The following is a 19430-nucleotide window of genomic DNA, read 5'->3' as shown; positions in this document are numbered from 1 at the left end:
GCTCGAAAGCAGCGGCACCGATGAGGAAGTTTGAGACGCGTTGCACAGATCTGCAGGAGAAGTTCTGGGCCCTCTCGGTGCTAACTCCAGCTTGGTGTGCCACGTCTGGCATTCGGAGTATCGCCGCAGTCAATCCCAAGCCAGTGGAAACACTTCCTCAAAAGAGACGCAGAGCGTGGAACCGAAGAATCAGCACGCAAATTGAGGGTTCACCACGTGTTCTCCATCATCCCAAAACATGCTCTCACATGACGCCGTCTACGCTGGCTGGACTCGGAGATAGCCCCGATTGAGGTCCGGAGGGTGAGCGTGCACCCTGTGAGCTCGAGAATATACTGGTGTATGCCCAGCCAAGGCTACATCATACGCCGAACTTGATGCCTTCCCATTTTGATCATGTGCCATTGATGTTAAATGCCGAATTCAGCATCGAGAAACAACATAATTCCGGACACCGACCCGTGATACTACCATGTCGCTACGGGGGAAGATTGCCATCGTCACCGGAGGGGCAAGAGGGATTGGAGCTGGAATTGTTCGTAGTCTGAACAAGGAGAGCGCAAAGGTAAGGCGAGGTTTGACTAAACGCAGTAATTTTGTTGCTGACTGTGCGCTGTATCTACGCAGGTGGCTTTCAACTATGTTTCACCCTCATCAAAAGCTGCGGCAGACAGCCTTGTCGAAGAACTTCGGCGAGCCAACAAGGAAGCTGTCTCAATTCAAGCAGATGTAACCGACTTGTCAGCACCTAATACCATCATTCAAGAAACGTTGGCCGCTTTCAAGACGGATCATACCGACATCCTCGTTAATAACGCCGGAGCCGGCGACAACAGACCCTAGAAGAAGTAGCGCCGGAAATTTACACCAAACTCATGGACATGAATGTCCGAGCAGTGGTCTTCATGACTCACGCGGTGTTACCTTTCATCCGTCGTGGAGGACGCATCGTCAATCTTTCATCCATCTCAGCCCGGGGCGGCTACCCCACCCAATCCGTATACGCCGCAAGTAAAGCAGCCGTCGAAGGTCTGACGCGAGTTTGGGCAACTGAGTTAGGGCATAAATATGGCGTCACTGTTAACGCTGTCAACCCAGGCCCCGCCGACACGGACATGTATCAGGCTGCGGGTCCCGTACACTTGGCTCGGATGGAGGAAGAGAACAAAAAGTCCCTGCAGGACAACGATGTGGCACTGTTGAGGATATCGGGGATATCGTCACGTTCCTTTCGGAAGAACGATCCCGATGGGTTACGGGGGATGTCGTTTGCGCGAATGGCGGCATACTTTATACCTAGGTATTCCACTCCAACAGCTCTCGTGCGTTGTATCCGAGCCGAATTCCCTCGCTCCTGAAAGGCGACATATGGCCGCCTCTGTTATACCCCTGATATTGGGGGGACCCTGCATCAAGGCTTGGTGCCACAATAGTTTAAAACCCGTCGATCGGTCGCGGCTACCGACTCGGACGGGAGGGAAAATCGGGAACGAGAGTAATCAGATACCATTTGTTGGCGAAGGCATAACCTGAGTCTGCAATACAAAAGCTTTTCGACTTCTCGGGATTCGCCCGGTAAACACCCCGGGTGAGGGCGACCAGCTCGGCGATAGATCCGCAAACAGCTTCACCGGGCACTCTGCCGGCTCAATTCTCCCAATATCCAAAACCTGTTCGTTGCAAGTCGTTGATGCCCTGCCACCTTCGATGTTTCTCGGAATCTCAAACTCCCTTCCCTAGGGATCGATGCCCAAGTGCAAAGCTCTTTCGCAACAGCCCAGGTATACAGCTTGGAAAGCGACATACAACGATTCGACGGTCAGTTCAACCCAGCAGCACACTGCGGACGGAACCCTAGTCTGACAGCGCGTTCTGTCGTCGGTATCCTACATTCGATGCAGCTTTGAATGTTGTCGGCATTATCGCCATATCTTGTCCTCATCCCTTTTCTGCGTTGGAACCTTCCCACTCTCTCCTTCGCTTCAAGCTTCGCCTGCGCAGCTGTGTAAGGTGAAATTTCTCTCACAGACCGGATATGGGCAAAGCGAAATCGAGCAGTTTTCAAAAGAATGCCTCCTTCGAGTCCGTTCCCAAGGGCTCCAAACAGCGACGAACGCGCAGCCGAATCGCCTGCGACTCGTGCCACTCTCAGCATGCCCGGTGTGATCGAGTTTTCCCCTGCTCACGCTGCCTTCGCAGGAATAACAAGTGCGTCTTTAGTCGGCGACTCCGCAAGCGTGGACGTATTCCAAAACAACACGGACAGTCGGGCAATGACACCTGTGAGAGGATGGGCAGCACTTACGATACATTTACTCCTCCGTCTGAAGCACAGGTTACGCTCTCTCCAGAAGCGACGACCGTGGAGGCACCGGGGTTCCCTCAGCCAGGCCCGAACCCGGCGAACAGTGTGACCCTATCGTCTAGTCCAAGTATCGACGACCCACCACCCCTCGATGGTATGTTATGGCCAATTCAAGGGCTTGGAACAAAGATGGATGCGATGGAGTGGTCGTTCGATCAGTACATGTCTCCGGGCTGCGTTGATATTCTCGCGGAAGCCGACTTGAACGAGGACATACTGTCTTTGGAGCCGGTCCATATCGCAGACCCTCCTCGGGTGCATGGCAGCCCCAAGGTTGCCGGTTCAGAGGTCGCCGCTCCTACGCCCGGACAGATCATATCGAATCTGAGGTACCCTGTGCTTCAGCCTTTGATCCCGTTCATCGAATCCGACGTCTCTAAGGAATTGGCTTGTGGTCTTCTCGAGCTCTACTTTACCAGTGCCTTTCCTGGGCATATGCACCCTGTATGTCATCATATCCACTGCTACGTTCTGAGAAAATCCTCCTTCCTCAACAAAAGCAGCCCTCGTCCAAGCAGTCTGGGACTCCTGGCCAGCATGTTATGGGTGGCCGCCTTGGATGATAGCGCTCTCTCCCTGCCTATTTCGCCTCATTACAGGAAGAAGGTCTGCAATTTTCTCGGCTCACTCACCATGGAGCTGCTGAAACCACTAGCACAGACGCCTCCGGATACACCACTACGGAAGAGTTACTCAAGGACTTCCTCCTTTACTCTTGACCCAGCGCCATCTCCCGAGTTTGCACCTTACCCGTCATTCATGAGTAACGACCCAGACGTAGGATGTCAGGCAGGCGCTTTGGATGACGTGTTAACTTACATACACATTGCTTCAATAATCTCAGCGAGCGAGCAAAAGGCGCTCGGTATGAGATGGTCGGTTCCCAGAATCATGCCCATAACTTCCAATTGCTAATACAGTCTTTCAGGTGGTATGCAGCGTTCACATTGGCTCGAGAATTGAAATTAAACCGAGAGATTGAGATAACTCTAAGCACGGGTAGTCATAAAGACTGTACCACACCCAGGGACTCTTCTCTCGATTATTCAGTCCCAAATCGGTGTGTTCTAAATTGCATGTGTCTTCAACGCCCTGAGTCACCCGTCCAAATCACAGAAGAGAAACGCGAAGAGCGCCGGAGAGTTTGGTGGTTACTATATATCATGGACCGTCATCTAGCATTGTGCTCTAATCGACCGCTAGTGCTTCTTGATTCCGAGAGTACGGGCCTTCTACTTCCCCTCGACGAAGAAGCATGGCAAGCCGGAGAGATACACAGCAGTTGCTCAAATTCCAGCGGACCCCAGTGTCTACTATCGGGCTACAAAAATATGCGCCGCACGTTCCCAGACCTCACATGCCATGATCACTCGTTGTTTGGATTCTTTCTCCCTCTGATGACCCTCGTGGGTCAAGCAGTCGACCTAAATCGGGTCAAAAACCACCCTGTTCTCGGCGCCGGGGCCTTAGGGAAGGAAGCATTGGATTCCCATAGGCGTGAAGTGCTCCGTCGACTTGACGAATATGAAGCTAGTCTTCGTGGGTTTACTAAAAAGGGCATTGATCCTGGATCCCCGTCCTCCCCAGAGACTGGCCAACCTACGACGTGCGCCTCCCCCGCCCAGACGTACTGGATATCGCAGACAATTGCCTCCTATGCCTCATACTACGTGCATGTCTCGCACATTCTCTTGGATGGGAAGTGGGACCCCGTCTCGCTAATGGAGGATAGAGATTTCTGGACGTCCCCGCCAGACTTTTCCTCAACTATACCACATGCTCTAAATACAGCCAATTCAGTGGAACAGATCATGAAGTTCGATCCCGATATCAGTTTCATGCCAGACCTCTTTAGAATTCAGCTCCTACAAAGGAGCTTGCACTTCCTCTTGATTGTTGAACGGTTACAATCTGACGCAGGAGAATCTGTTTTAAACGCGTGTGATATCATAATTCGGGCTACGGGGGTCTGTATCGTGACTCTCAATAGCGAGTATCGGAGGACCCTTCCGCGGGTCATGCGGAGCGCTGTGGCACAGGCACGAGGGCGCCCAATCAACCAGTGCGAGATTCAATGGCGGCGAAGAGCTATATTAGCCCTGTATGGGTGGACGGGAACACTGGCACTGTAATTCAGCTCTCTTCCTCAACTTCTTACCGTCTCCATTTTTCACCACAAAGAGCCTCGTGAATAAGCTGGCTAGAAAAGATGGTGTACAGTAAGACCGCCTGTTCACAAAGAGACAGATATCCGATCACCACCACCACCAAACGGACGGCGGAGAAGGCAGCTCCAAGGGCAAGCGGGGTTCATTGGGTATACTTCGGACGACCGCCGAGAACACGATCCACTCCCGGAGAAATCGCCGTGATTGGAGGATCTGACCTCCCCACGGCTATGGACTGCTGCTGTCAAGGATGACGGTCCCCCAATTTTTTGAAGAACGATTGCACCAAACTGACAGTGAGATGCGTAGGATAGCTGGCAGCTGCATGTTGGGCCTGGAGAGCAATTCCACAGCCATCAATTTTCGAACAGCGCGGTATATTGCTGGGCGAATGGGGTGACGGGTATTGTGGAGCAAGAATAATGGCCCCAAGGAACGAACGTTCTCCTAGATCTTTGCAGTCCTGATTGTTTCCACAATCTCTCATCTGCAATATATGTCTTGATATGGAGTCGACGATCCGGTCGCGGCATATCCTTCGCAAGTCCTTCGCCTGCGATGAGTGCAAGCGGCGCAAGATTCGCTGCTCTGGCGACGAGAACTGCCTGAACTGCAGACGGGATGCGAAGTCATGCCGATATTCGTCACCATCGTATCAGCTGTCGAAGCTGCAAAGGTAGCCCTTACTCGAGCATTAACCCGTTCATCAGAAACGGATGGAGGGCTTACACCCTACAGGCGCCTTCAGGACTGTGAGCGCCTGATAAGCGACATGGAAAACGCATGGGCTGCCTATCTACCATCGGTCGACCTCCAGGAGGCTCTGCGCAGTGTCCGGCTGCAAGGTGACTTGATCGAGAAGAAGAACACACTCCACCACGATATCACGCACTCGACCGAACAGCCACCCACCAGCGTCGCCGAGCATAGCAACGCAGAAGACTATGAGTTTGATGAGTCGCAGGACTTTGACAACTCTACCGACGGCATGGGATTTCTAACAATAGACCCTCATAAAGCTGGATATACAGGGCCACAGTCGGGGGTTGCCGCATTAAAATTCCTACAGTCACTTCCTCTTTACATCCCCCTCAGCAGCTTCATCCCAGCTTCGTCCCTGGACGATGATGATATTTCCGATTTTGCGCCGCCCAGGAAGCAAGCGGAAATAGCTCGCTACCTTGATGATTATTTTTTATTATATCATCCTGCGTATCCCATCTTGCACGAAGGGACATTTCGCGCACGAGTTTCGGGTAAGCTCTCCCAGCGTCGTCGGAAATTTCCCATTCTCAAGACATTCAGGCGCGCTAGCCAAGCCTCACGATGGCTCGTGGCCGTTACTATATAACATTGTCCTCGCGATTGGCGCGTTTGTTGGAGATTCGAAAGGGACGAAAACCGACATCTTGTACTTCAAAGAGGCGCGGAAACACCTCTCAATGGATGTACTCGAGAAAGGGTCCCTTAGCTACGTCCAGGCGATTGTCTTAATGGCCAATTATCTGCAGAAAAGAAATAAGCCCAATGCTGCATTCATTCTCGTTGGCATTGGCTTTAGCATGGCTCTCGCGATTGGCCTACATCGGGAGTTTGGAATGCCTAGAACATCCCCCTTCACCATGGAGGTTCGACGGCGGGTGTGGTGGACACTGTTCATTTTTGTCTCTGGGGTGCAGCTGATTCTAGGACGCCCGGCCGTTTCACTTGTTGGAGTCAATGTTCGACTTCCGGCAAACGTGGACGATCACGACCTCGCGGTCGATATGGAAGAGCTCCCTGAGGGCCAGACAGGGCCGACCATTACCTCATGTCTCATTGCGCAGGTCAAGCTGGCGAAGATCGCCAATGCTATCCAAGTCGAGCTCCTTACCCATCACCTGCCTACCTCCGACAAAGCTCAGGATTTAGAGCAGCGCATTTCGTCATGGACCAACGACCTCCCATCGCATTTCAACTTAGACGTTTGTCTCGAACCCCGATTCGATATTCCAAGACGAGTCGTCCTCTGGAGGTCCTATCACCTCCGTATCGTCATCAATCGGCCTTTTCTCTTCCAGAACATTACCTCCAAATCTGAACTCGACACGTCGGCCGGGCCTATTGCCTCTTGTCTTGCAGCAGCAGAAACATGCGTAACGTCAATATGCGGATTCCTCGAGTCGACGGACAACAGACAACGAGGGCTTACATGGTATGCGACCTGCTGGCTCCTAACAGCAAGCTTCGTCCAAGCGACATGCTACGTCTATGAGCCGACGCATACTCTAGCCGAGAGCTGGAGGTGCCATATCCAACGCGCGGTCAATTGCTTGGGAAACCTCGGGTCCTCCCATGACATGGCGCTACGAGCGAGGGCTGTACTGCAAAAGATCCTCGGTAAGTAGCGACCCAGCCTTAGGCAGCAACCTATTTCAGCAGCTTTTGCTAATGCGCGCATCCATCGAAAAGAGCACGGGCACGAAAGAACCTCACTTGGTAGTTTCGATCCGTTCTCATTGACGCAGATGGCTGGCCCGCTTCGTACGCCTTGGACACCGTCTGGCTGGACCGCGAATCCAACCTTGTATAATCCCTTCTCTCAGGGCTTCGGGGGAGGCTTTCGATATACGCAAGGATCACTCGGGGCAGAGTTCCTGGATGCTGCTGGTGGACTGATGATCCAGAATTTATTCGGTACTTCGGATGAACTACCGCAGGGTAGCTCGTGGACGCCGGGCTGAGTGTATATTTTCCCAAGTTCTTTATGCCATAGTGCTGAGATTGGTCGCAAATGCCTTTGCTTGTAGATATGCGTAGGGATTTTGCTCAGCAATGTATATGTAAAGAAAAAGAGCAACCCTCACAAATATGAACATAATCAAAATATTTAATTAATAACATTCCACTTCCAAACCCCAGTCATCATATAATTCAAAGTCAATATACATCCAGCATGAGAGCCCTGTTTGTCCACGGATTGGCTGAGCAGATACGGTACTCCATGACGAAATTCTTTGTTGATAGAAGCTCGACAAAGAGGTCGATATGAGACCCTGAGCTTTTTTCCACCAGTATCCAAATTCCCAGGGCTACAGGAGGCCATCTCTCTTCTATTTTGTCGACCTATTGCCTGTCGCCCCAGCTCGAATCCAGTCCCGAATACCGACCCGCTCAGCGACTCTTGGCGCCATCAAACAGCCAGGGACATCTGCACCAGTTCAGGCCAACTCACCTTCTCAAAGCACTCTCTCGCTGGGAGGATCGAGCAGCAGGAAGATCCGCTAACATGGCTGATTTAAACATTCCTTGGGCGACGTACGGGACCCCATTTTCTACTTCTCCCTGAGTCTCAAATATGGTTTTCAGGAACAGCTTGAACTAACCGCCTGCACCAAACACAGCGTCAAGTCCCTCGCGCTCATCCTCGCCCCGGTTGTTCTCCCGCGGATTATAAACTTCGTCCGCTATGTTCGAGTCGCGATCATGCAACGGCCGGCACCGCGGCCTTTACCGGCTGGTGCCTCGAGGGCGCTCAATGTGCTCTTCTGCTCGATCCTCGTCTTCCTCATACTCAGCGTCCCGTCGAATCCGTGCTTCCCGAGTCCGAGTATTTTCTCATTAACGCGATCGCGGATTAATACCTCACTGGATACGCTATTTACGAGACTGGCCCGACACCGGGTCCCGTATGGTGTTCTGACGGAAGCGGATGAACTGCTTAGGACGAAGCTTGCGTCGAAGGAAGCGCGGAAAATCTATCTACGATACGGCGAGAAGGCATTGACGCAGTGCCAGTTCTGCAAGCTGGATAATGTCAATACCTACGCGCTATACTACTATCCCGTGAATTCGCTGCTCCCGCATTTAGCCCACATGGCGATTGTGGGAATTGCGACCTCCGCGAGCCTCGCGGGGAGGGAAGCAGCGAGATGGCGGACCCGGTTTACAATTGCGGGATTACTACTCGCAGCTGTGGACCTCTACGTCGTGTTTATGTATGACCCGATCAAGTCGGGGTCTCAAGCCGTCCGGGACGGCATTGATGTGCCGCCCGCGTTGTTTTCGAGGATGGCCATGCTCCGGCCGCTGGCGCTTGCCGTTTTTGACGTCGTCCTGGCGTTCTTCATTTATGTTTCTTCTACGAACCGGTGGTTCTTTACACCGCCGTCGCAGGCGGACGAGGTGGATCGGGTTGTCTCGGCGTCGCTGGCGTCGCTAACGGGGGCGAGCTCGAAGCTACATGCTGCGAGTGTGACGAGGAATGCGGTGGTGCGGGATAAGGTGTTGAAGGATCGGGATGATGCGTACTGGCGGACGGTGGTTGCGATGGATGGGGAGGGGGGATCGAGGGCGCCAGCGGATGTGTGGGAGGAAGAAGAGGTTGTGCGGGCGATGTCGAGGGCGATGGCGGGACAGGGAGGGGTTGATCTGGCGAAGCTGGGAGTCAGTGCGGCGGAGTATGTGGACGGGGTGACCGCGGGGTTAGAGAACGGTCGGGCGCAGAAGGGTTCATAAATTAGATCTCGTGCGCATAATTAGTTTTTGATGAGCAGCAGCCTGGTGAACAGACGAGATATCGTCCTTGAATTCGAGGGGTCAGACGACCGAAGATCGCTGGTTAGCTCGAGGGCGATGGAAGATGGACAGCCTCTAGCGAGGGCCTGTGAGGCAGAAGGCCGATGTCATTGGAGATGCTCCCGCAAGAAATGGCAAGGATGTGATGGGCGGTGTGCTGCTCCCGTGCTGGTACTTGCGCGACACTTGTTGGGGCCAGCTCAACCGCGTGTGGGCTCAAGTCTCCGGGCGGTACCAGCACAACCCGCAGCTAACCTCCAAGCTGTCCCTCATCTCAACTTAGCTTAATTTGTTTTGCTTGTCCTCGGATTCGTCTGTGTTGAGTTCCCCTCTTCTTCATCGCGGTGCCTCTGTACCTCTGGGAAGCCTCCTCAGCTCCCTCTTTCTGAACTTCCAGCTCCAGCGCCTTGATTCTCCTACGACAAAGGTGAAACAGAAGGACCTTCGGCTGACGACGCTTCTCCTCAACCACCAGTGGTCCCCGTCCCGCAGAAGAAACTGCAGACAGACACCATCACCACCACCGTCTCAACTCTAGAGCCAGTCGACCCCAAAGATTCCTACAGTGGTCGGGAACCACGTTTACGCTCGTTTTATCACTCTGACCAGACGACACGAGTTCGTCTTCTGGATGCTCTGATTCTCCGATTCTGTCGTTGATCCCGCTCCGCTGTCCGTATCCCTTTGCGGAGGCCGACGCTCTTGTCCTCAGCGCCCGGAGCTCTGAACATATTCAATCTCGTTATGGCCGTAGACACGTCCACACCGCCACAGGCGGTTACGGAGCTCAATGCCTGCGTTACTACCGCATCGCACTCGCACCGACCGGCCAAAGATACCACGTTCCGAGAATGGGTGGTATCCAACCAGATCGGTACGCAGGATCTCTCCCTAGCTCAAGCTTTTCCCTTCTTTTTCCCCCCTGGTTTAAACCGCGACTCACTAATCGAGGCGACCCCTCAACAGGTATTTCACTGACGACTCTGTCTATGATATTGGCCGTCCACCATCTCTACCCCTCGCTCTCGCCGTATACCACGCCGTTCTTTCAGCTCTCGTACTACCAGCCCACTCAAGGACTGTACATTCAAGGTCGCGATGACGTCTACTTTGTCGCCAGTTCTGTACTTGCATTCACGGCAATCCGTGCCATGGCGATTGAGTGGGTTCTCCAGCCGATGGCCCAGAAACTTGGGTTGAAGCGGAAGGCGTCAATCCGCTTTGCGGAGCAGGGCTGGATGGGCATGTATTATGGGTTCTTCTGGACCTTCGGAATGGTTCGTCCTTTTTCTGCCTGAGCAAAGGCAACAGCTAACTGTGCTTAGTATATTTGGTCGCAGTCAAACTACTGGGGTGACTTCAAGGCGATCTGGGCGGAATGGCCTGCAAGAGGTGTCTCCGGCTCGTTGAAGTGGTATCTTCTGGCGCAGCTTGCGTTTTGGCTGCAGCAGATTTTCGTCCTTAACATTGAGGAGCGGAGGAAGGACCACTATCAGATGTTGACCCACCACTTCATCACCAGCAGTCTGCTCGCCTCGGCATATATCTACAGCTTCTACAATGTTTCTAATGTGGTATTGAGTCTAATGGATGTGGTGGATCTTCTCCTACCGGTACGTTTTCCCTGTTACCTGTCGGCGATTGGAATGCACTAACTGGCGTAGATCGCCAAGATGCTCAAATACCTGGGTTTCGAGCTGAGCTGTAACATCGCATTCGGCGTGTTCATGGTCGTCTGGTTGATATCACGCCACATCTTCTACCCGATGCTTTGCTGGTCCATCTTCAAGGATGTCCCCGCTGCAATGCAGTATGGCTGCTACTCCGGAACCACCGCAGAGATGATCTCGACAAACGGATACCCGGACCAGGTCACTTACCTCTTCTACCCATTCCTCAACATTGATGGTCCTATCTGCATGAACCGCACGATCAAATGGCTCTTCCTGTCCCCCCTGCTGGCGTTGCAGGTGCTCTCCCTTATCTGGTTCAGCATGGTTATCCGCGTGGCCGTCGGCGTTCTCCGCACCGGAAACGCCGAGGACACCCGCAGCGACGACGAAAATGAAGACGAAGAAGAAGAGGTCCGCAGCCCCAAAGACGTCCCCAACGGCAGCGCCGTTCCCGCGGAAGTCTCCACGTCCGAATGGCGCCGATCGAACGGACACGTCCGACCCCGTGGCCGCAGCGATCGCAAGGCGCTCCTCGGCCGTATCGGATGCGACAAACCTACTTAACTGCCCAGCGTCTGTTTTCCCTCTAAACTCCGCCTCGCCATCAAGCTGTGCATACCCATTCTATCACACATCCGATGACCCGAAAATATGAATACACGAAGCATATCCGTATCTAACTCTTGTGCTGTGCTTTTCTGTCCGTTTTCAACGATATCGTATACGTTTGATACCAATTTCCGTCTGGCCTTATATCGTGCGGCTTGGTTGCTTTTCCGTTCCTGTCTGCCTGGTCGGATGGATTTGATTACCTCTTTTCGTTGCTCGAGGTGTGCCCGGCCATTACTATCTTTGCGGTTCTTTATACCGTGTCTATCCTTGTATCTGGTTTAGTGAGATAATTAAGTGATATACCCACTCTGTTTGTATTTCTGCTTGCATTTTGTACGTGCTGATTGTTTGAATCTTTATGGTTGGGTGGCTCTATGTTATCAAGCCCTACAGATCCCTAAGTGAATATCAGATGCTGCGAGTAACTCCATTCTTTATTCGTCGAGGCTAGTCCAAATTAGAACAACCAGTTTACTGCAGGTGGGTATTAGAGCTAGTAATTAGATTCGAGAGGAATAGACTCTTCTAGTATATCCCCCCTGGCGGAAGAGCCTGTCTGCTACCTTAGTATGCAGTAGTGTCATAAGATCAACGCAGGCGGAAGTATTTGCAGTGCTATTGTCTGCTTGAATACATGCCGCCGCGCAATTAAAGGCTCTTTTCGCTCTGTAACCCGGTAGAATAATATCACTCTACTCCAGGAGCTTGATCATCCTGACCTACTGAGAAGCGAACCTATTGGTGGACCAGCAAAGGAGCTAGGATGGCCCGTGCTCAGAGGACGCCAGCTATTTCGGTCGACACCAGGAGTAACTATCAAAGACAACCTTGGAACCTCGTGGGCATTCCCGTCCGATGAAGGCGCAGAAATGTCTCTTGCACAGTAGCCCACGGGCCCAGCCCCAGCCCCAGCCCCGTTGGCTCTCAGCAGCCCTCCCACGTTCTTCAAGTCCCGTCCACCCTAGACGACGACCACGACGACACTACGGCTCCCACTCAACTCCCCGCTACAAACCCCTCGAGGTTCTCGATGATGCCAGTATACCGGCATTCCGCGAGCGATGCTTCATCCCAGAGCGCCCGATGATCCTCCCCCGCCAATCCTTCCGCGACATCCCCGCCTACGACCGCTGGTTCTACCGCTCCCCGACCGAGCCGAACATCGCGCGATTAGATACGGAGTACCTGGCGCAGCATGGCGCAGACGCACTCGTCCCGCTCGAGCTTACACAGGCGCAGGCCGCCGAATCGAAAGATTCGGGGACGGAGGAGTCCCAGGATACGGATACAGATACCGAGACCGAGACCTTCCGCACGTTCCACGCGCCTCTCAGCCTCTTCCTGCAATGGATTAGAGAAGCGGAAGCGGAAGCGGAACCTGCGCAGAAGCAAACACAGTCAGTGCGCCTCTACCTAGCCCAATGCCACGCCCTCGACCTCCCGCGCCACCTCCGCACCGACCTCCCGACTCCATCCGTCGTCGCCGACGCGGGCAGGGGCGACGTCTACGACACGAACCTGTGGATCGGATTCCCGCCAACGTACACGCCTCTCCACCGCGACCCGAACCCGAATCTCTTTGTGCAGCTTGCCGGGCGGAAAGTCGTGCGGTTGCTGGCGCCGTGGGAGGGGATGCGGGTTTTCGCGCGTGTGCGGGGGGAGCTTGGGAGGAGTGGGGGTCCCGAGGCGGCGGCTTTTCGGGGAGAGGAGATGATGCGCGGGCGTGAGAGGGCTTTGTTGGAGGGAGTTGTTTGGGGGGGTGGTATGGACGTGAATTCGGGGGAGGAGGGGGCTGAAGGGTTTGAGGCTGAGCTGGGGGCTGGTGATGGGGTTTTTATTCCCAGGGGTTGGTGGCATAGCATTAAGGGGGTTGGGCAGAGCGTTACGGCTTCAGTGAGTTGTTATCCTGCTCAAAGTATCCAGAATCCCGACTAATATTTTAGGTCAATTGGTGGTTTCGATAGCTTGAAGCTGTTCACTTTGGAGGGTACCGAGGCGAAAGTGGGGGCGCATGATATTGGAACTCAGAACTATAATGTAGCTTCTCGAATTAATCGTAATCAAGGGTTATAAATCATACAAGTCATTGGATACAACACCAGCGCGGCAGCGGTTCCATCCGCTTCGAGATCCAAGGTCGGCGACCTCACGCGAAAATTCCAGAACACCAAAGATCCATCCACTCGTCAACCCACCTCTCTCCTCTGACCATAACCTCCCATGACATAACATGCGCATGTCCCGTCCAACAACAACCCTCCTCCACCTCCTCGCTGGACTCCGCACATCCACATCTGCGGCTGCGTCCACATCAACGGCGCTATCGCCATCGCCATCAACATCAACGTCTCCTTGGACATCACCCGCAAAACAACTACCTCTCCTCGCGCAGTGCCACGCAACAAACCTCTACTACCACAACCTACCCACAACCTCAAGAATATTAATAGCCACACAAGCGAACTCGTACTCAACAACCACAATGGCCACCAGCGAGCATCCCGCCGAATCCTCACCAGAACAACCCCCAAACACCTCCCTCTCCACAGAAGAGGAAAAGCAAAAGCCAATCCTCGCCCTCCCCCCGTCCTCCTCCGCTGACTCCAGCAACAGTTCCGTCCCACAGCTCGACGTCAACGGCGACGGAGTAAAACTCGACCACCTGGGCCCCCTCGTCGTGAACGGCGACGGGACGCTCTCGCGGATCGCGAACTGGGCGCAGATGACAGAGATCGAGAGGCAGAATACGCTTCGGGTGCTTGGGAAGCGAAATAAGGCGCGGATGGAGGCGCTGAAGGGCAGAGCTCCGGAGGGGAAGGAGGGGGAGGAGGTTAAGTAGATTTGGGTTGGGGTTGGGGTTGTATATTATAGATCATGGTCATGATTGTGAGCTTAAGTTATGGGGTGCAGCGCGTATACTGAAGGCAGAGTGTGGAATTTTGTCAGGTGATCGATCTTGCGAGGGATTCCAAGATCTGAAATAATAAGTTAAGAAAGGATGAAGATGTTGCACTCCACACTTCAGGCTATCGAAGGGTATTTTCTCCCTTTGCGACAGCCTCATATTTTGCCTAAAATGGCAAGAGCAAGCGGGGGAGGACTGAAGAACGAGAGTACAAGGATACAAAGGCGGGGGAGCAAGGGTGCTGGCCAATTAAAAGACCTTCACAAGAGATTCTTCACGGGCTGACAAGGATTTGGGTGGTTTTGATAGAGGGTAAAGTTTCAACTGTTTCATTTTCATGGAAAAGAAAATATTGTTGAATTTACATCCACAAAAAGAAGACTTTTCTTCGTTCTTTTTTATTTTGTACACCCGAGTTTCTATACATTCAACAGATATTGCATGGTGTTCTACTCGTCCCTCATGAATACTTGGATTCTATTTCTTGTTGTATCCAATATTAGATCCTGTTCTAGTGATTAACTGAATAACCAATCGCCGAATCTGGAGAAGATATTGCTGCGCATTGTTAGAATCGGTTCTCATAACAGTTGCAGCAAGGGCACGTACCTCGACCGCTCAGGGACGTAATTCCTCGTGTACTCCTCGATCTCATCCAGCCCAGTGACAAGGTCTATCTCGTCGAGCTTCCGAATCTCCGTCCGATGGAGAAACTTCCATCCAAAGTAGAGGACCGGGAAGACGCCGATCATCGTGTACGAGAAGAGGAACGTTGGCACGTCCCAGTACCCCGGTAGGAAGACCTCGTAGCCATTGGCAAAGGTCATCACTGTTGTTGCGACCATAGCGACGTAGGCGACGTATGGCTGGCCGAGACTCTTGTAAGGGAGGGACTCGCGCGGGACGCCCTGTACCATCATGGCCTTTCGGAAGCGTGTGTATGTGAACGTGATGACTGTGAAGTTGATGAGTTGGGATGCCGTGACCTGGTCCGTTAGATAGTGCTCATACTTGCTGGGGTGTGATTCCTTACCAAGCTGACGAACCAGGACAGGACTATCGATGCGCTGTTGGAGACCTGCAAGAAGCCGAGGAGGGAGATGAGAAAGACTATTCCCACGCAGTAGACGGGGACACCGGATTTCGTGCACTTGGTGAAAATCCGCGGCGCCTTGCCATCGAGAGCGAGTCCGAACAGGGTTCTACTGGCGCAGTAGACATAGCTGCTTCCAGCACTGAACGCCGCCAGGAGAACCATGGCGTTGACAATGTGCGGTAGCACAGGAATACCGAGTCGGTCCATGGCAATCACATAAGGAGATGCTGCGGCCCCGGGAGCTTCGTTGTCAAAGGCCGCTTTCATCGTTTTGTCATTGTAAGGCACCAGAATGCCGACACACAGCGCACCCAGAATGAAAAAGGATGTGAGACGGTAAAACATGCCATTGTATGCCTTCGGCAGGTTCCCTCGCGGGTTCACGGACTCTCCGGCCGCCATGGATACGTAGTCGGGTCCCGCAATAGTGAAACTGGCTTGGCTCAGGCAAGCAAAGAAACCAAGCCATCGTCCCAGGTCACCTTCTTTGTAGTATTCTGCGAATGCACCGGGCTCGTTCCAGTACCGAAATCCGAATCGATCGCCCTTGGGGTTGCCGCCCAGCATCGCAATGAAGGTGAACAGGATCAGGCCGACACTGAGGAGGACTTTGCTGAGAGCAAGCCAGAATTCTGACTCTCCGAACCATTTCACTGCAAATACGTTGAGAACCCTGACCAGCATTAGCGGTAGACCGGCTGCCTTCGCCTTGATTGAAACGTACATCCAGATCACAATCATGATTGAAATCAACGCGGCTAACGGCACTGCATCGCTCCAGTAATGGATGATGAGGCAGCACGCGGTAATCTCAAAAGGAACCATGGCCGCTTCGAAAATGAAGAAGTTGTAACCAGCAGCAAGTTCGAAGGCATCGTCAACATAACGGCCAGCGAAGCGGATAAAAGGTGAGGAAATTGGTAAGTAAGTGACCATTTCGGCCAGACCTAGTGGATCGTATTTAGTAAACTACATACCGTAGGGCAAAGCCCCGAAAGATACGTATTGCTGCGATGGGCAAAGGCGCTCTGGGGGGATGCTGCTGGCGGTGATGGGAATCCGAGCCTATAGGATTGGGGATTCGTACAAACAGTTATACACAATATAACACCGCACCTAGAAGTAAGAGATGTATAAGACACCGGAGATTTCATAAACGCAGAAAACTGGCTCTGAAAAGCAAAGCGCAAGGCAGAAGGCAATCCAGTTGATCCTAGCGGGTTGTCACGATGGTCTTGATCATGGAGCTCAATTGGTCATTCTAGTGGAGATATTGGCGTGTATCATGCCCAACGGCATTCCTCATCTCGCAAGTGTATTCGACTGGAGGTTCGACTAGGCTGTATGAAGCTGCAGGGGACAGGCGACTCGAACCAAGGAGGATGGAAGGAAAAGACTTACCAGATCGTGAAGGCGAGAAAGAGACTTCCAGGGCCTCCCTTTGCCAACCCTTTACCGATCTGAATATAGAGAGCCGTGCCAATCGTACCGCCAATGCCGATAAGCTGAACATGCCTGGGTTTGAGCTTGCGATGCGTATGGTCGTAGACCGGCTTGAACCCCTCTTCGATCGACTCCGCGCCGTTATCGATAACGGAGTCCTTTTCGGCGAATTTACCCTGGCTTCCAGTCCGTTTTGTCAAGCCGTCAGTCGCCATGATTGAAGGTGACACTCCCGCATCAACAGATCCTAGCGGCGCGTTCCCGGATTCCACACGAGATTTTGCCATTGCTCGGGCCAGGAGATTTGCGGAGATCCTCCGTCCGACCCGAAACCGCGAGGAATAGGGTGAGGAGCTGTAAACGGAACGGAGGGGGAAAGAAGGGAAGGGAAAAGAAAAAGAAAAAAGAAAAAAAGGAAAAAAAGAAAAGAAAAGAAAAGAGGAGGAAAGCCAAGCAATAAAGAGAGGCGAGGCTCGCTCCCACTCTCACCGTCACATTTTGCCCGGCCTCGTGGCTGACCCAAAAGGGAAATGGATCAAATGCTTCAACGAAGCAGCTCAAGTGATGAAGCCACTGCCGAAAGCCCCAGGCCGACTCGGGCAAATCAGGGGAGCCGAAGCGTCTCCCAAGCGGTTGGCGTGTCCATCACCTTCTCCAATAATGTCTCCACTATCTACTCCCATGCCAACGCATTGGAGCCGAAAAGAAGGCGGAGAGACAAAAGCAAATAATGGCAACTATTCAGACACTGGAGTGAGGCAAGATCGCCATGAGCGAAGCATGCATGGAGGCAAATTGAATACCAGGAGGATGCAACAACAGATAAAACAATCAAAGGGTCGTTTGGACTTGGGAGGGAAGTTGAATCTCACTCCCACGTAATTACTTCTTCAGCCCTGGTTTGCATTTGTATCAAGCGTCTCACAATTGTTCCGAAGCCTAGCCCAAAACTCAGGTAGGAGAATCACGAACAGATATATAATAGATCCAAAATAAAACCAGCGTTTGGGGTTTGCTAATGCCGCAAAGCCACTGAAGCCTCCAAGTTCAAGGACACAACTATCCCAAGAATCCCTGCTCCTGACTACAATTACACGTTGTTCCCCGGATTGAGCGGCGCCCAGTAGATCAACTGCCGAACAGAATTATCAGGTCGGTTTTCGTCTTTCAGAACAAGACAACAGAGCATACTCGTCCCGGCTAGGTCCGCGGGGTCTGGAAATCCGGAGCCTCATCCCTCCGACGATGGTCCAGCCAACTCGGTGCAAAGAAACACGCGTTGTCTTCGTAGTGGAGATAATGCGACAATTCGGGCTCTTCGGCGCTCGTAGAAGAATCAGCGGAGCCTGCTCGCTGATGGCCTCTACTCTCCGGACTGGACGTCTCGAGACTCTCGTTGGCTCCCTCCGCGGGATAAGGAAGCCGGCGTTGGGCGTCTGACTGCTTTTCTGGACCGGAATCCATGCCTTTCGTGAGATGGAGGAGTGTTGGTTCCCATCAGATTGATGGGAGTCGAGCCATATAGATATCTTTGCCACCAGCCGTGTATAACCGCGTTGACGGAGGAAGAATGCTGTTCGTCAAGATTCGCGGGTTGTTCGAGACCTCGGCATTGTTCAGTCATCACGCAATGCCTGGGCAATCTGCAGAACAGACCCCGTAGACCTATAGCAATGCTCCGAAATTCCTTTCAAGGATTTCTCAGCTCTCATTCAATCAGAGCAAAACAAACGGAAAATCCACAACAAGGGAACTCCCGGTTGCCCTCCCCTTCGGCGCCCGAAGCCGCACGCTGAGGTCCCCCGCCTGCCCCACGCCCATACAAATTCCAATTCCTTTCCCATTCCCAGCCTCTCCGTCCTTTAACTTAACCCAACACCAGACGTTCGTCGTCGTCATGACAGGAACTGAATCTGGTCGGTTCGCACCCAAGGTGCCTGTCCAGCTCGACCCTCCCAAGGACGACTTAATTCCCGTTGAGGAGCTGGCGAAATGCAATGGTGAGCTCCCTGCAGCAGCAACACTTCACAATCCTGTCGTGGATGCGAAGCCGTATCAATATATAACCCATTTAATGGTTCTGACTTGCTAATATTTGCGCCACCCTACAGGTACTGATCCCAACCGCCCTACCTACGTCGCAATCAAGGGGATCATTTTCGACGTGAGCCGTAACTCGGCGTATGGCCGTGAGGGACAGTATCACGGTAGGCTTTCTTTCCTCTATTTCGTCCTCTACCAAGCAAGCAATTTCTTTGCAGCGAACAGGTACTAACTTATAAAATATCATAGTCTTCGCCGGCAAAGACGCCTCTCGCGCGCTCGCCTGCTCGTCTCTCAAAGCCGAAGAATGCAGACCCGAATGGTACGACCTCGGCGAGAACGAGAAAAAAGTGCTGGAGGAATGGTTCACTTTCTTCAGCAAGAGATACAATATCGTCGGGAAGGTGAAGGATGCTACGAACTACTGAATATTCTCTTCGTCTTGTCTTATACCCGTGCCTTGGGCGTCGCTGTGCTTTGCTTCGGCCTCATTTCTTCATTCTTGTGCGCTACGCGGATTGTACCTTTCCATGAGGCCGAAATCTATCTAGATCAAGATGGACACTAT

General features: G+C 52.8%; 8 protein-coding genes across 8 annotated transcripts; 7 read left to right on the top strand and 1 right to left on the bottom strand.

The window, feature by feature from the left end:
• Positions 1-2035: 2035 nt before the first annotated feature.
• Positions 2036-4497, top strand: BJX67DRAFT_374846 (Zn(II)2Cys6 transcription factor; the record flags this gene model as incomplete). Its single annotated transcript, XM_071031609.1, has 2 exons — positions 2036-3240; positions 3294-4497. The coding sequence occupies 2 exons, from the start codon at positions 2036-2038 to the stop codon at positions 4495-4497; spliced, it is 2409 nt and encodes an 802-aa protein (XP_070882060.1).
• Positions 4498-5039: 542 nt separating this feature from the next.
• On the top strand, positions 5040-7256 carry BJX67DRAFT_374845 (putative C6 transcription factor; the record flags this gene model as incomplete). Its single annotated transcript, XM_071031608.1, has 4 exons — positions 5040-5209; positions 5272-5789; positions 5839-6912; positions 6985-7256. 4 exons carry the CDS (start codon positions 5040-5042, stop codon positions 7254-7256), a joined length of 2034 nt encoding a protein of 677 aa, XP_070882059.1.
• Positions 7257-7709: 453 nt separating this feature from the next.
• On the top strand, positions 7710-9308 carry BJX67DRAFT_364743 (uncharacterized protein). The gene is made up of 2 exons (XM_071030229.1): positions 7710-7830; positions 7917-9308. Exons 1-2 carry the CDS (start codon positions 7802-7804, stop codon positions 9028-9030), a joined length of 1143 nt encoding a protein of 380 aa, XP_070882058.1. The 5' UTR covers positions 7710-7801; the 3' UTR covers positions 9031-9308.
• A 124-nt stretch (positions 9309-9432) lies between these two features.
• Positions 9433-11779, top strand: BJX67DRAFT_269453 (putative longevity-assurance protein (LAC1)). The gene is made up of 4 exons (XM_071026490.1): positions 9433-9964; positions 10057-10367; positions 10416-10703; positions 10755-11779. Exons 1-4 carry the CDS (start codon positions 9835-9837, stop codon positions 11325-11327), a joined length of 1302 nt encoding a protein of 433 aa, XP_070882057.1. The 5' UTR covers positions 9433-9834; the 3' UTR covers positions 11328-11779.
• On the top strand, positions 11780-13472 carry BJX67DRAFT_269454 (putative JmjC domain protein). The gene is made up of 2 exons (XM_071026491.1): positions 11780-13268; positions 13319-13472. The coding sequence occupies exons 1-2, from the start codon at positions 12231-12233 to the stop codon at positions 13337-13339; spliced, it is 1059 nt and encodes a 352-aa protein (XP_070882056.1). The 5' UTR covers positions 11780-12230; the 3' UTR covers positions 13340-13472.
• Positions 13458-14293, top strand: BJX67DRAFT_269445 (uncharacterized protein). Its single transcript, XM_071026489.1, has one exon. It carries the CDS (start codon positions 13606-13608, stop codon positions 14212-14214), a length of 609 nt encoding a protein of 202 aa, XP_070882055.1. The 5' UTR covers positions 13458-13605; the 3' UTR covers positions 14215-14293.
• A 388-nt stretch (positions 14294-14681) lies between these two features.
• BJX67DRAFT_269696 (putative general amino acid permease (Agp2)) lies at positions 14682-16474 on the bottom strand. Its single transcript, XM_071026493.1, has 4 exons — positions 16101-16474; positions 15314-16049; positions 14890-15266; positions 14682-14838 (listed from the first exon to the last, which is right to left on the bottom strand). The coding sequence occupies exons 1-4, from the start codon at positions 16310-16312 to the stop codon at positions 14799-14801; spliced, it is 1365 nt and encodes a 454-aa protein (XP_070882054.1). The 5' UTR covers positions 16313-16474; the 3' UTR covers positions 14682-14798.
• Positions 16475-18580: 2106 nt separating this feature from the next.
• On the top strand, positions 18581-19419 carry BJX67DRAFT_269461 (putative progesterone binding protein). The gene is made up of 3 exons (XM_071026492.1): positions 18581-18819; positions 18931-19026; positions 19112-19419. The coding sequence occupies exons 1-3, from the start codon at positions 18717-18719 to the stop codon at positions 19288-19290; spliced, it is 378 nt and encodes a 125-aa protein (XP_070882053.1). The 5' UTR covers positions 18581-18716; the 3' UTR covers positions 19291-19419.
• Positions 19420-19430: the final 11 nt, after the last annotated feature.

The sequence above is a fragment of the Aspergillus lucknowensis genome (assembly GCF_044049455.1).
Source record: "Aspergillus lucknowensis strain CBS 449.75 chromosome Unknown BJX67scaffold_57, whole genome shotgun sequence".
Taxonomy (NCBI): domain Eukaryota; kingdom Fungi; phylum Ascomycota; class Eurotiomycetes; order Eurotiales; family Aspergillaceae; genus Aspergillus; species Aspergillus lucknowensis.
Note: the sequence above shows the minus strand (reverse complement) of the source record. Positions and strands in the feature narration are given on the sequence as shown.

Coding starts and splice junctions, on each gene's coding strand:
- BJX67DRAFT_364743 (XM_071030229.1), top strand. CDS start 7,802: ATGGCTGATTTAAACATTCCTTGGGCGAC. Junction 7,831..7,916: donor TTAAACATTCCTTGGGCGAC/GTACGGGACCCC, acceptor CACCAAACACAG/CGTCAAGTCCCTCGCGCTCA.
- BJX67DRAFT_269453 (XM_071026490.1), top strand. CDS start 9,835: ATGGCCGTAGACACGTCCACACCGCCACAGGCGGTTACGGAGCTCAAT. Junction 9,965..10,056: donor GGTGGTATCCAACCAGATCG/GTACGCAGGATC, acceptor ACCCCTCAACAG/GTATTTCACTGACGACTCTG. Junction 10,704..10,754: donor TGGTGGATCTTCTCCTACCG/GTACGTTTTCCC, acceptor TAACTGGCGTAG/ATCGCCAAGATGCTCAAATA.
- BJX67DRAFT_269454 (XM_071026491.1), top strand. CDS start 12,231: ATGAAGGCGCAGAAATGTCTCTTGCACAGTAGCCCACGGGCCCAGCCC. Junction 13,269..13,318: donor GGCAGAGCGTTACGGCTTCA/GTGAGTTGTTAT, acceptor CTAATATTTTAG/GTCAATTGGTGGTTTCGATA.
- BJX67DRAFT_269445 (XM_071026489.1), top strand. CDS start 13,606: ATGCGCATGTCCCGTCCAACAACAACCCTCCTCCACCTCCTCGCTGGA.
- BJX67DRAFT_269696 (XM_071026493.1), bottom strand. CDS start 16,312: ATGGTCACTTACTTACCAATTTCCTCACCTTTTATCCGCTTCGCTGGC. Junction 16,050..16,100: donor ATCATGATTGTGATCTGGAT/GTACGTTTCAAT, acceptor AATGCTGGTCAG/GGTTCTCAACGTATTTGCAG. Junction 15,267..15,313: donor TGTCCTGGTTCGTCAGCTTG/GTAAGGAATCAC, acceptor CTAACGGACCAG/GTCACGGCATCCCAACTCAT.
- BJX67DRAFT_269461 (XM_071026492.1), top strand. CDS start 18,717: ATGACAGGAACTGAATCTGGTCGGTTCGCACCCAAGGTGCCTGTCCAG. Junction 18,820..18,930: donor GGAGCTGGCGAAATGCAATG/GTGAGCTCCCTG, acceptor GCCACCCTACAG/GTACTGATCCCAACCGCCCT. Junction 19,027..19,111: donor CCGTGAGGGACAGTATCACG/GTAGGCTTTCTT, acceptor AAAATATCATAG/TCTTCGCCGGCAAAGACGCC.